Source organism: Vulpes lagopus, chromosome 23 (genome assembly GCF_018345385.1).
Source record: "Vulpes lagopus strain Blue_001 chromosome 23, ASM1834538v1, whole genome shotgun sequence".
Taxonomy (NCBI): domain Eukaryota; kingdom Metazoa; phylum Chordata; class Mammalia; order Carnivora; family Canidae; genus Vulpes; species Vulpes lagopus.
The window spans coordinates 54,133,509-54,147,149 of NC_054846.1; the positions used below are offsets into that span (position 1 = coordinate 54,133,509).

General features: G+C 35.6%; 1 protein-coding gene and 1 pseudogene across 3 annotated transcripts in view; both read right to left on the reverse strand.

Annotated features, from left to right (window-relative positions):
- The window catches only part of EPS15 (epidermal growth factor receptor pathway substrate 15), a 137,278-nt gene that overhangs the window by 37,306 nt on the left and 86,331 nt on the right, over positions 1 to 13,641 (reverse strand). For all 3 annotated transcript variants that reach the window (XM_041738368.1, XM_041738367.1, XM_041738366.1), the window contains 2 exons: positions 5,231 to 5,392; positions 4,617 to 4,814 (listed from right to left, as the gene is read on the reverse strand). In XM_041738368.1, the coding sequence (XP_041594302.1) occupies positions 4,617 to 4,814; positions 5,231 to 5,392 (360 nt within the window). The remainder of the gene's footprint in view (positions 1 to 4,616; positions 4,815 to 5,230; positions 5,393 to 13,641) is intronic.
- Positions 1,969 to 2,084, reverse strand: LOC121481720 (annotated as a pseudogene).

Genomic DNA, 13,641 nt, shown 5'->3' on the forward strand with positions numbered 1-13,641 from the left:
ATTCTGTCTTATTTCATTCTATTTTATTTTTTGTATATAAAGTATGTCTTTATTTTTTCTAAATAAAAACAACCTATATAGTATACGTAGGAATGCGCAGGCACACAGGTACACCCTGTGCAGACAGAACAGGTCCCATGCTCCAAACACTGTTCTACTCCAGGAGATGGAATTAGCAGATGTCTCTTTTTCTTTCTTTCTTTCTTTTTTTTTTATGGAAGAAAATTAGATTATCTTTATTTCTTGTATGGGTTTTAAATAATATTCTTTGATTCTATTCAAAAGTGTTGATATTAATGGAAAAAAACATGAGCAAAACAAGACTTTTCACTTTCTATTTAAAAAATGTACATAGTGTAGTACTCCATCATTAACAATAGTTAATTTAATTTTTTATACATTAAAAACTTGGAATGTGTATTAGGAAACAAATGTGCATGTATAAAATGGGTTTATGTTACATGGAGAAAATAATTTTATGTTTTATGGATCAGGCAGTTTTTCTCACTGAGTTGGGCACAATCACTAACTCTACATGCCAGGGAGGTTTTTTCTGTGGGGGCCAGAGGCAGAGCTCTCCTCTAGTCCATTTGCTTCAGGGCTGCCCAATATCTCCTCTCTATTTTATAGTCATGTTCCTTCTGACTTTTTCTTGTCCCTGAAACTACTGAAGTTCACAAAATGGATTCAACACCTGATTTCAAGCTGCATTTGAAGAGCAATAAGACTATGTCTACAAGATGATGACCAGTATGTCAAGTTGGGTCAGCTCAAGGAATCCCAAATAAAGAATACTTTGGTGATCAGGAGCACCAAAGACTCAAAAGTTCTGAACACTCCAGAACACTCTTGTCTTAACTTCATTTTTTAAAAATGTTTTTATCATGACCATTAAATCAATTTCAATATCCACTAAACCTTTTCAGTCTACAACTTAAAACCTTAACACTAATAACCATCATAGAGATGAAACACTGTATGGAAATACTTGCCTATCAAAGAGTACTATTTAAGACAATTTATTCCTTTAAGTTACTTTTGAGATAATAATATCTTGAACAAAACTAGGCTTTCCTGTGTCTGGCTCTCTCACGTACCTGTCACTTAGCCTATCTTCTTCCTTGGTCTCTGCATAAACTTAGAGGATACAGAAAAAAAAAAAAATTCATACAACAAACACAAGCTCTTTGCAAACTATGCAAGAGAAATGCAATAAACTATCAGAATGCCAGTAATACTTGGATAAAAACAGCAAATATTGTGTAAGTAAGATACATAGAATTAAAGCCAAAGGTTCTTTGCTTTTTCCTACCATAAATACAAAGAAGTAAAAATGAAAATTTAGCAAGTCAGAAATTTTTCCTCAGTTCTCCCTTTTAACAGAAAAGCTACAGTTTAGCTTTAAAGAGCAATTAAAGTCTCAGGATAATTTTATATTTGCATAATTGTATGTTTATAAAGTACTGGATTTTCATTTTTTATAGGCCCATGGGAAACTGCTGCCGTCTGTGGGAAAGACACACAAGTCACTAAGTCAAATATAAGTAATTGGTATGTTTATTTTAATTTTTTTATTTTTTATTTATTTTTCAAAAATACTCTACACCCAACGTAGGGAATGAACTTACAATTATGACCCCAAGATCAAGAGTCGCAATGCCCTACCAACTGAGCCAGCCAGGTGCTCCCTGGTATGTTTGTTCTTAAGGTCTGAAGATAAGTTTGCAAGGATATAATTCCTTCCATAAGTACCAAAATCATCTGGCACACTTGGTAGTATAGTTTGCTGAAATTATTTTCCTGTTCAGAAATAGTGTCTTCTTTTCTCAGTGATAATTTTTTCTCAGTGATAATTTATAATATCCAGAGTCCTTTCTACTTTTCTCATTTATGTTCCTTCCTTTGAAAGAACTTCTCTTTCAAAAAACTCAAAGAAAAGAAAATGAAAAAACAAGCCAGAGACTGGGAGAAATTACTTGCAAATCAAATATTCTGGTAAAGAACTTATATCCAGAATTTTTAACTAGTAATAATTGTGCCTCAGGTAAACCTCATTGGCTATGACACTGCCACTGCGCAAAGCTATCCAGAATTTTTTAAACTCTTGTTATTTATTTATTTATTTAATTCATGAGAGACAGAGAGAGAGAGAGGCAGAGACACAAGCAGAGGGAGAAGCAGGCTCCATGCAGGGAGCCCTAGCAGACGCTCAACCACTGAGCCACCCAGGCGTCCCAACGATCCAATTTTTAAAAATGTATTTCATCTAAAAGGATATACAAATGGCTAATAAGCATATGAAAAGATATTCAACATCACTAGCCATTAAAAAAGTATAAATTAGAGGGATGCCTGGGTGGCTCAGTGGTTGAGTGTCTGCCTTCGGCTCAGGGCCTGATACCAGGTTAATCGGATCGAGTCCCACATCGGGTTCCCCTCAGGGAGCCTGCTTCTCCCCCTGCCTATGTCTCTGCCATTCTTTCTGTGTCTCTAGCAAATAAATAAATAAAATCTTTTTTTTAAAAAAGAAAAATATAAATTAGAAACTATGAGATACCACTTCATACCTACTAGGATGACTAAAATCAGTTAAGTAGACAGTAAAAGTGTCAGTAAGACTGGAGAAACTGGAACCCTCATATATTATTACTGGGAATGTGAATGGTACAGTGACTTTGGAAAACTGTGGCAATTTAAACTTAAAAAAAATTTAAACATAATTTCACAATATAACCAACTATTCCATACCTAAGAGATATGAAAACACATATCCACACAAATAATTGTTTACAAATGTTCATAGCAGCATTATTCGTAACAGCCAACAAGTAGAAAGAATCAAATGCCCATTAATCAGTGAATGGATAAACAAAATACTTTATAAATGTACAATGAAATAATAATGTTGAAACATGCTACAACACAAATGAGCCTCAAAAACACTATGCTTGTGAAGGAAACCACATGAAAAAAGATAATGTATATAATGTTTGATTTCATCTACTTGAAATGCTCAGAAAAGGCAAACCTTTAGAATCAGAAAGCAGTAGTACTTACCTAGGGGTAGAAGCAGGGACTCACTACAAATGGGTGCAAGGGATCTTTTTAGGAGTGATAGAAATGTTCTAAAATTTGATTGTGATGTTTGAACAATTCTAAATTTATTGAAAATCACTGAACTGTATTATTAAAACCTGTAGGGCAGCCCCGGTGGTGCAGCAGTTTAGCACCGCCTGCTGCCCAGGGTGTGATCCTGGAGACCCGATTGAGTCCCACGTGGGGCTTCCTGCGTGGAACCTGCTTCTCCCTCTGTCTGTGTCTCTGCCTCGTTCTCTCTCTCTCTCTCTCATGAATAAATAAATAAAAATCTTTAAATGTATATATAAAAAAGACCTAGACCAAAAAGCTCAGTATGATGGGGGAGACAGGACACATAAACAAATATGCAGGGAAAAATGTTACTATTTCTCTAAAAGGAGAGTCCAATAGAGGCAGGGTTCAGAAAATGCTATAAAGAAATAAGTTAAGCTATGTCTTGCAAGATACGTGAGTAGGTATTTACCTGTCAGACAAGAGAGGGGAAGGAGGCCTATCAATGGATAGGACTTCATTATACATAATAATTAACTGAGGACACTGGACTACATGTTAGAAAATCTGGATTCTAGGTTCTGGCTCTTTTTTTTTAAGATTTTTTTTTAAATTATTATTTATTCATAGAGACAGAGAAAGAGAGGCAGAGACACAGGCAGAGGGAGAAGCAGGTATCATACAGAGAGCCTGATGTGGGACTTGATCCAGGGTCTCCAGGATCACGCCCTGGCCTGCAGGCGGCGCTGGGGCTGCCCGGTTCTGGCTCTTTTAAAGGCAATGTAACCACAGGCAAGTTACTTAATCTTTCTTGGCTTCAGTTTGTTCAAATTCAAAATGAAAAGAATGAGCTAGCTACATGATCTCTCTTCTAACCATCTTACTATCATTCTATAAAATATTATTCTTCATTTAGGGAAGCCTAGAAATAACAAAGCAGGAGATCTATACTCTGGACCCACACAACATGACATGTTTATCTATATAAAAAAACAATTTCCTAATTAAAATAATAAAGGTCTCCAAATAAACAAAACTGGTTTTAAGATTAGAATCACAAAAGGGAAGATGCGAGGTTATTATTTATAAAAATAAGCAACATTTGGAGCATTTATGTACCAAACACTATGCTAAATTGTCTCACAGTGTTTAATCCTTTACATTTCATTTAATCCTTACAGCAGACCTAAAAGGTAGAGGGATTGTTAATTCTTCAATTTTAAAGATGAGACATTTGATACTAAGATGATTCAGGCAGTAAGTGGAAGAGCCAGCACTTAAGCCTAAACCATACATCTATAAAACCTGCACCCTTAGCCATGACTCTTATAATAATGAGATATACAAGATATATGACAATTCTAACTTAGAACAGGCAACAAGAAACCTACTTGTATAAAATGAATGAAAAATGAATTAACAGATGAGGCAGAAGGAAAAGGAACACAAGTTGAGAAAGTATTATTTGCTAAAAGGACATGGTGAGGCCCCATTTGAGCATATTTCTCATTGCCACAAAGACTTACTGAACTTATTTCCTGTTGTGAATCTTGCAGGTGCTGCTGAAGAGGCCCCAGCTGAGCCTTGCCTGACTCCACACTCTCCTCCAATTCTGCTGTTTCTTGCTGTAGGCGACTCAGCTCTTCCCTAGCTTTGGCCAGCTCTTCCTCGTAAGTAGAGATCTGTGATTCTTGACTAGTTAATTCAGCTTTCAGGGATGAGATCTGTAACATGGGAGTGAATGAAAAGAAAGTGGGATTAAAAAAAAAGAGTTGTCATTAAAATGTTCCATAATGCAAACACATTTATTTATTCAGTTTACTCTTTTGGTGTTTTTTGAAGTATATACTTTTGATAGAAAAGGGCAATTAGGAAATGAATAGAGGGGACTTGAAGGCATAGGTACCACACTTTCAGCTAAAATTTGAAAAAGTACTGCACTAAGTGCCCTCTTTCCCCTAAAGAGGGCCTGCAATTTCCAGATGAACAGTGCTCCAGCTCCTTCATGTGCCACAAGTGTTGACTAGATTGCCACCTAACAACCACAGCAGCAACACAACAAGCAAAGAATGTTTCCATCTTATGCTAGGAAAAACAACTAAGGTACAGATACAGGCTGCATGGAATGGCCAGACTTTACCAACTGGGCCTCCTCAGCACATTTCTTTCTAACTTCCTTCAGTTGCTCCTCCAGCTGGGACTTCTGTTCATCCAGTCCATCAAGGAGTTCCTGTACTTGCTGTTTCTGGGCCTGTAGTTTTTGCAGATTAGTATTCTCCCTTTGAACTTCATCTTGCAGATCCTGAAATAGAAGAAAATCAACATATTTATTATTTTTGGCGAGAGGGGATGTTTAAGGATGTTTAAAAGCCTATCTTAAGGGAAAATAGTCTTGTCTTTCTAAATATATTGGTGTTGGTAGATTGGAGGAATCCTACCTTTAAATACTGTCTTTACTTCAGGATTTCTTCCCTAGACTCCAAATTTTAAAATCCAATTTGCTTACTCAAATCTGTCCTTGGATGTCTAATGAGCTTCTCAAACATGTCAAAAACAGAACTCCTGGCATTTCCCCCCCACCAAATCTGCTTTATCCTCAATCTTCCCTCTCTCAGTTTCCCTGGCCAAAAAATCCGGCATCTTCTTTAACTGACTCTTCTCTTTCTCTCACATCTCATCTTCAATCTGTCAGCAAATCTTATTGCTTCTTCCTTCAAAATACATTCAAAATCTGACCACTTTTTTCCCCAACCTTGGGGTCCAAGTCACTGTTCTCTCTCTCCTGGATTGCTGCCTTCTCACTGGTTTCCCTGCTCCTACAGAGGCTACCTTCAGTTTATTTTCAGCAGCCACTGTTAAAAACATGTGTCAGATGAGTCACTCAAAACTCTGCACTGACTCCCCATCTCCCTTACTGTAAAAACTGAAGTCCACAGAGGGGCCCTGCACCTCCCAACTTCACTTCCTACTGTGCTCTCCCTTGCTCAGCCACTCTGGCCTCACTGCTGCTCCTCAAACATGCCAGACAGGCTCCTTTCTCAGGATCTTCCTTCTTCCTAGAAAGTTCTTCCCCAAGGTAACCATACGGCTTAATGTCTCATTTCTTTCAAGTCTTTGCTCAGCTATATAACCTTCTCAGTGAGGCCTTCCTCATCAGCACCAGCATCACCAGTACCATTACCACCACTTCCCTCCCCTAAGTTTCCTTCATATATAGCAGTAATTTTATTCATTTTCTAGAACAGCTTGAGATAAACCTACCATATGACTGACCCATTTAATGTGTGCAATTCAATGGCTTTTAGTATCTTTATAGAATTATGCAATCATCACAATTTTTTTAGATTTTCAATCACCCCAAAAAGAAACCCCCTACCCACTAATAAGCCACTATTTCCCTCCCAATCACCCCAGCCCGAGGCAACTACCAATCTACTTTCTATCTCAATAAGCTCTGTTTGTTTTGTATAGTTAATATAAATGAAATCATATAACATCTGTTTTTTTTTGTAATTGGCTTGTGACTTAACATGTTTTCAAGGCTCATCTGTACTGGTATAAAATAATTATTTTAAACAGCTTCATTGAGATTTGATTTATATACCATAAAATTTGCCCACTGTAAGTATACAACTAAGTTTTAGTAAATATACAATTTGCCAACCATCATAACTCAGTTTCACAACACTTCCATCTTCTTTTTTTATTTTATTTTAAAGATTTATTTTTATTTATTTATGATAGACATAGAGAGAGAGAGGCAGAGACACAGGGAGAGGGAGAAGCAGGCTCCATGCCAGGAGCCCGACGTGGGACTCGATCCCGGGACTCCAGGATCGCGCCCTGGGCCAAAGGCAGGCGCGAAACCGCTGAGCCACCCAGGGATCCCCAACATTTCCATCTTCTAAAAGTTCCCTCAAACTCCTTTGCAGTCAATTCTCATTCCCATTTCAAGCCCCAGGCAACTGATGATCTGTCACTACAGTTTTTGCCTTTTGTAGAAATTTCATATAAATGGAATCATATAATATGTAATCTATTGCATCTGGCTTCTTACACCCAGTATAGTACTTTTGACATTTGCCTGAGTTGTTGCATATATAGGTAGTTTATTCCTTTTTCTTGCTGAGCGTTATTTCATTGTATGGATATACATTTGATGGACTTTTAGATTGCTCCCAGTTTTTGGCTATTATGAATAATAGAGTATACAATTTATTTATTTTGTTCATAGTCTATCTCCTTTGACTACCATGTAAGCTCCATGAGTCTGGAGATATTTGTGAATTTTGTTCACTGCTATATTCCCAGTTCCCAGTATACATAGAAGTACTCCATAAATATTTAATGAATGATGATTATATCATTAAGATGTCAATTCATTCCTAATTAATTTATATATTCCAATGAAAACCCTAACAAGGTTTTGCAAAGAGCCTGACAAGGTGGTTCTAAAACACATTTGGATGAAAAAAGAAAAAGAAACAGCATAATAAAATGTAAAAGGACTTAACCTACTAGGTATTATGAATTATTGGAAAACTAAAATAATTAAGACAGTTTGGTGTTGATCTAAGGATAGACAAACACATCAAAAGAACAGAAAAGAAAATTTAGACATAGATCTGGCATACATAGAAATAATGATGTGAACATGACATTAAAATTGACTGGAAGGAAAAAAAGACTAAATGTTCAGTAAGTACACTGGACATATCCAAATGGTAAAAAATAAAATGAAGTCTCTAAATCACACCAAATGGAAAAATAAATTCCAGGTATACTAAATGTGAAAGGCCAAGACCTTAAAATACATGGAAGATAAAAAATTTTTAAATGTATGGAAGAAAATATAGATCTCAGCACAGAAAAGAATTTCCTAAAGATAAATCATTTTGAAAATGCTTTGTGTTTATTTATTTATGTCATACTTTATGCTTAATTGATAAAGCCTACAGAAACTAAAAAAATTACAATGGGAAATCTCTGTACCCTCTGCTTAATTTTGCTATAAACCTAAAACTGCTCTTTAAAAAAATCTATTTAAAAAATATATAAAGGACACCTTGGGAGATAGATGAAAGCAGCCACTGCCATTATCATTACCACCATGAAACAGAGCAGCCATGATGGCCTAATTTATAGGTCCTCTAACATTTGGGGTTCTTCACATGGCCACAGAAAATCATTTGAGTGACTATTTTCCCAATTCTTTGCAGAATGGTACAATACTAGAACCATTGTAGATACACAGGAGAGAGATTAATTCACTGTATATAAAGGTTTCCAAAGGGAATTAGGACTTAATTCACTCTAGGAACCACAAATTAGGAAGAAGGGATTGATAACTCTAAGGCACGTCTCAGCAGAAGGTGGGCAGATATTTCAAAAAGGGTGAAAGAAAACTCTGAACACAAATTTCTAAAATAATGATATCTTTTTAGTAACATACCATTCAAAGATCTCATCAATCATTCATCAGAATAAGAGTCTAAGAACAAAACAAAAACTTGGAAGGTCTCTGAATTACTGCATGATTTATACAAAACAAGGACTTCTACAATAGCCCTTACAATGTGCTAGGTATTGTTCCACACTCTTTACACATATTAACTCATTTATAATTCTATATGACAAATCTATGAAGTAGGTACTATTGTTATTCACATTTCACAGATAAGAAAACTGAAGACACAGATGGGCAAGTACTTGTCCAAAGTTACAGTTAGCAGGTGATGGATTCAAACTAGGTTCTGATTCCAGTCTGAGTCCTTAATCACTAAGCTATGCACAGTGTCTATAGACTAAATGTCTCACAAATATGCTATTTTTTTCAAATATATGTAGATGCTTCTGTGATTAAATAAGACACTGAATAATGCCTTTAATAACTTTCACTTACATTTTCTCAACCATCTGATTAATTTAAAAGTGCAATTACTACCATGCTGCTTTCTTTATAAATTCCTTTAAAGGGCCCACACAAAGGATGATCGTGAAAGACTCTTCTTGCGTGGACATTCCATGTGATTATAGATTCATAAAGGTAAGCTCCACTAGTACTTTATCATTAATTTGCCAGCATGCCTAATTTTTTTTAATCCCTAAATTTTTAACCTTGCCTATACTATTAACTGATCCATACTCAAAGATATAGTTTTAGATATGCACCTGGGATTGGCTCTTAATAAATACATATCAGTTTTCATTGTCCCGTTTCTTGATTAACGCTTTGTTTTTTCTGTCTTTATTTCTTCCTATCCCAAATGTCCAACTTTCTTTAAAAACAAAAACAAAAACAAAAACAACTCATTGTAAAGGAGGGTTCTTTAGTTATTCTGCAAAAATATATAATGGCTCATTCTTATCTGTAGGATAAAGTAAAACTGCCTACAAGATACATCAGAACCTTCAATTCTGGGCCCCATGTTATCCTTCCTCTTCTATTACCCTCTTTTCCTTATATTCACTTGTGCCCCTGCCTCAATAAACCATCTTTCTCCAAGAGACAATATATACTTCAATGTCCTTATGCCTTTCCAAAGCCATTTCCTCTGCCTTAAATATCCTTCCACACCATTGTTATCTGGAAACACTATTCATTCTTCAAAGCCCAGCCAAATTTAATCTCTTCTGACTTACCTTGAGCTTCTTTTACCTGTGCTCTTATAGCAGTTCATACCAACCTCTATTATCACACTTACTACACTGGATTATAGGTTACCTCTAAACAATAAACTGCTGAAGGACAGAGCCAATGTCTCATCTTTCTTTGAGGTTCCACAATCTAGTACAACGCCCAACACATTCCAGAGGATTAATTAAACAATGATGTGTAACTATCACAAAGTTTCTATACCTGGGAAAAACAACTGGAATATGTGCCTGAGGTTGACAGAAAGAAAGGATTTTATGTTCTTTTACCATTTTGTGAAAAGCTTCACTCTGCACTTGAACTATAAATATTAATAGTAGCCTCAAACTAATCTATGATAATGAATGCTTTTTGTTAAATTAAAATAATACCTAAATTTTCACACTGGTTCAATACTTTTATAGTCTATAGACCAAGACTGAGCTGACATTTAAATTTTCCATTATATGGAAATAATCTTTACTGCTTTAGGACATTACTGTGGCATATACCTTTCTTGTGTTTTTAAGCTTATATATTTGTGTTTTTTACATAATAATATTATTATTATTCTTACTCTTCAGGGAAGTGAGTAACAGCTTCACTGTAACACAGTAACTGGGAAAACTACAGTGGCTTGAAATTTTCTTATAGGTAAACTATAAAATTTTTTTTTTTTTTTATGATAGTCACAGAGAGAGAGAGAGAGAGAGAGAGAGAGAGGCAGAGACACAGGCGGAGGGAGAAGCAGGCTCCATGCACCGGGAGCCCGATGTGGGATTCGATCCCGGGTCTCCAGGATCGCGCCCTGGGCCAAAGGCAGGCGCCAAACCGCTGCGCCACCCAGGGATCCCTAAAATATTTTTTTAAATGTCACCTACAGCTCAAGTAATTTTGTTGGTTTGGGAATATAATCAATCATAAATACCTTACTTTGGTTATAAAGTTATTATTTTATGTATTTTGATATGCTGCGGAAATATTTTTTCTTTCCCTTTAATTAAAACGTTCAGAGATGGGAAAAGGAAAAAATATCTGTTACCTATTCTCATCCTCATATACTCTAGTCTGATTTCCCACTCTCTCCCAAACTTCCCCCCACCAAAAAAATCTTGGACTTCATCTCTAGTCTTGACAAACAGACGTAATTTGGATGTCTCTACTTTTACTGTAAATCTAATTAAAAATAAATTTACCTTAAAAAGGTCACATGACATATGAAAATGTCCAGGGACACCTAGGTGGTCAGTCAGTTAAGCAGGTGACTCTTGATTTGGGTTCAGGTTGTGATCTCAGGGTCATGAGATTGAGCCCCGCGTTGGGCTCTGCACTCAATGTGGAGGCTGCTTGAGACAGAACTCCTTCTCACTCTGCCTATCCCCTCTCCCTTCTCTAAATAAATAAAATCTTTAAAAAAGAAAATGTCTAGGACATAATGCTAATTTTTTAAAGCTGAATATGAAATATGTATAGTCACAGATTAATATAAAGCCATTTATGTACACTAAAAAATATATAGCAAAATGTTAACGATGTCTTTCTCTAGAATGTGAAATCATAGGGGTTTTTTTTTCATACTTTTCTATATTTTACAAGATTACTATGGACCTATATTACTTTTATAATCTCAAAATGTCAAGTTTGCAGTTTTTTAAGTATCACATACCTCTGGAGGTTTCATACCAATATAAAAATATTCAGATGTGATGGAATTTTTATGTAAGAACTACCAATAGTAGGAATAATGGTGGTTTCCTTTAATAAACTGAACCATTTTTCAAAACTAGTATTTTTAGTGAGCCACTTTAAGTACACCCTTAGAAGATAAGTTTGTGCAAAAGGAAAGAGAATAAACAAGCCAATATAATATTTACTCATTCTTGACCTTTCTTTTCCACAGAGCAAACGAATTCACTCAAATTTACCAGCCTCACTTGTTATAACTGCAGTAAAACTCCACATAGTAACACAAAAGTATAGGCCTCAAGGGAAAGATTACTGAGAAAATACCTCACATTAATGATATATTCTAAGCTGGATAGATGTCCATATTAAAACTAATTATAATTAATGTTTCTTCACATCTATTTCTTTTTTTGGTAAGATTTTATTTATGTATATAATTGAGACAGAGCAAAGGGAGAGAGAGACAAGCAGGCTCCACGCCCAATGCAGAGCCCAACAGAAGGCTTGATCTCACGACCCTGAGATCACGACCTGAGCCAAAATCAAGAGTCAGATGCTTAACAGACTGAGCTACTCAGGGATCCCATCTTCATGTCTATTTCTTTTTTTTTTAAGATTTTATTTACTTATTCATGAGAGACACTGAAAGAGAGGTAGAGACACAGGCAGAGTTGGAGAAACAGGCTCCCCATTGGGAGCCTGATGCAGGACTTGATCCCAGGATCCCCGGATCACAACCTGAGCCAAAGGCAGATGCTCAACCACTGAGCCCACCAGGGGTCCCTTCATGTTTATATCTAAATATGATAAAAGATCATCTCTTTTAAAATCCCAACACTAATCCATACATAAAAGGATCTACTTTTTGAGTAAGCAAACTTAAAGTTATTAAATTGCACAAAATAGAAATGAGCCGATGCAAAATTCAAGAATCAAATTTCACCACAAAATTATCTGTAAGGCTACGACCACTGCAATGCAATTTCCCCATCAACATCAGTATTCAGATATACTTGGTTATTTTATTTTTGGTATAGATTTGCTTATCCTGAGACTAACTGAAGTCAACAGATGCACATCTCCCTCTGCCCACCTCCCCAAACCCCCTGCCCCGCCCTTGACCAGGGCAATAGCAGTCTCTCCTAGCAAACAGTATCTTCCACTAAACTAGGATAATTGTCTCAACCTTAAAGTAGTGTTTGGGAAAATCCTCTTCTGATTCAGTGCAAAACTGCAGCACTATCAAATGCCATCCCATCAAGTGACTAAAGGACATTTGCAGAAGCCTTCCTAGTTATGCTCTACTTTCCATGGTCACGCTCTATTTGCCTATCTGTGGCATCAACAGAAGAAAGAAGGATAGCAGCAATTAGAGACTGACAAGAGTGGAGTGAACAAAACTACAGTAACATAGTGCCAAGGTCTATTTTAGAAAAATACCAAAGCAACCACATCCAAGGTTCCTCATCAGGGAATGAAGGGATCCTTGAGCTAGTATCTTGGCTTTATTTAAAAAGAACTTTCAAGGAAAATGTCCTATTTTCTAGAAATCGCACAAGTTAATGAAAATGATAAACTTATCCCCTTCCTTCCACACTTCATAAAGTGCTACAGATATAGGAAAATAGAATTTAAAAAATACATAAAAATTCTTAGCTATATTAAGAGTAAAAATTTATTTTAGCAATCCAAGTCAGTTGTACAACTGAAGAAATAATGTATTAAATCTAAGAACTAACAACATGAATACATTTGCATCTGTTTCATATAAAATAGAGAAAAAATTAACAAAAAACCCACTAACTTATGAACAAATACTTACTTAAAAGCCCCAAAGCATATATACAGACATGTACTTATACTAGTGTATCTATACCTTAAGAATTATGAAGAAGAACATGGGGAATTTTAAGTATTTTGGTAATCTTATAAAAATACTATTTAATTGATTTTTAAAATTCTGCAGAAAAAAATAAAAAATAAAAAATAAAATTCTGCAGAAAAAAAAAAATAAAAAATAAAATTCTGCAGATTAATCCCAAACTAGAAATAATCAGGTACATTCATTATGTTGGCCTAAATCTCAAAATGGAAGTTACAAGAGTATCTTAATATAAAAAAAAGTATCAACTGTAGAGCAAGATGTTTAGGTCAAAGAACAGAAAGGAAGTCTATTAAACTAGGTGGGTGTTAGAAAACCTCACCAACAGCTTGCCTTTATTTCCCAATCA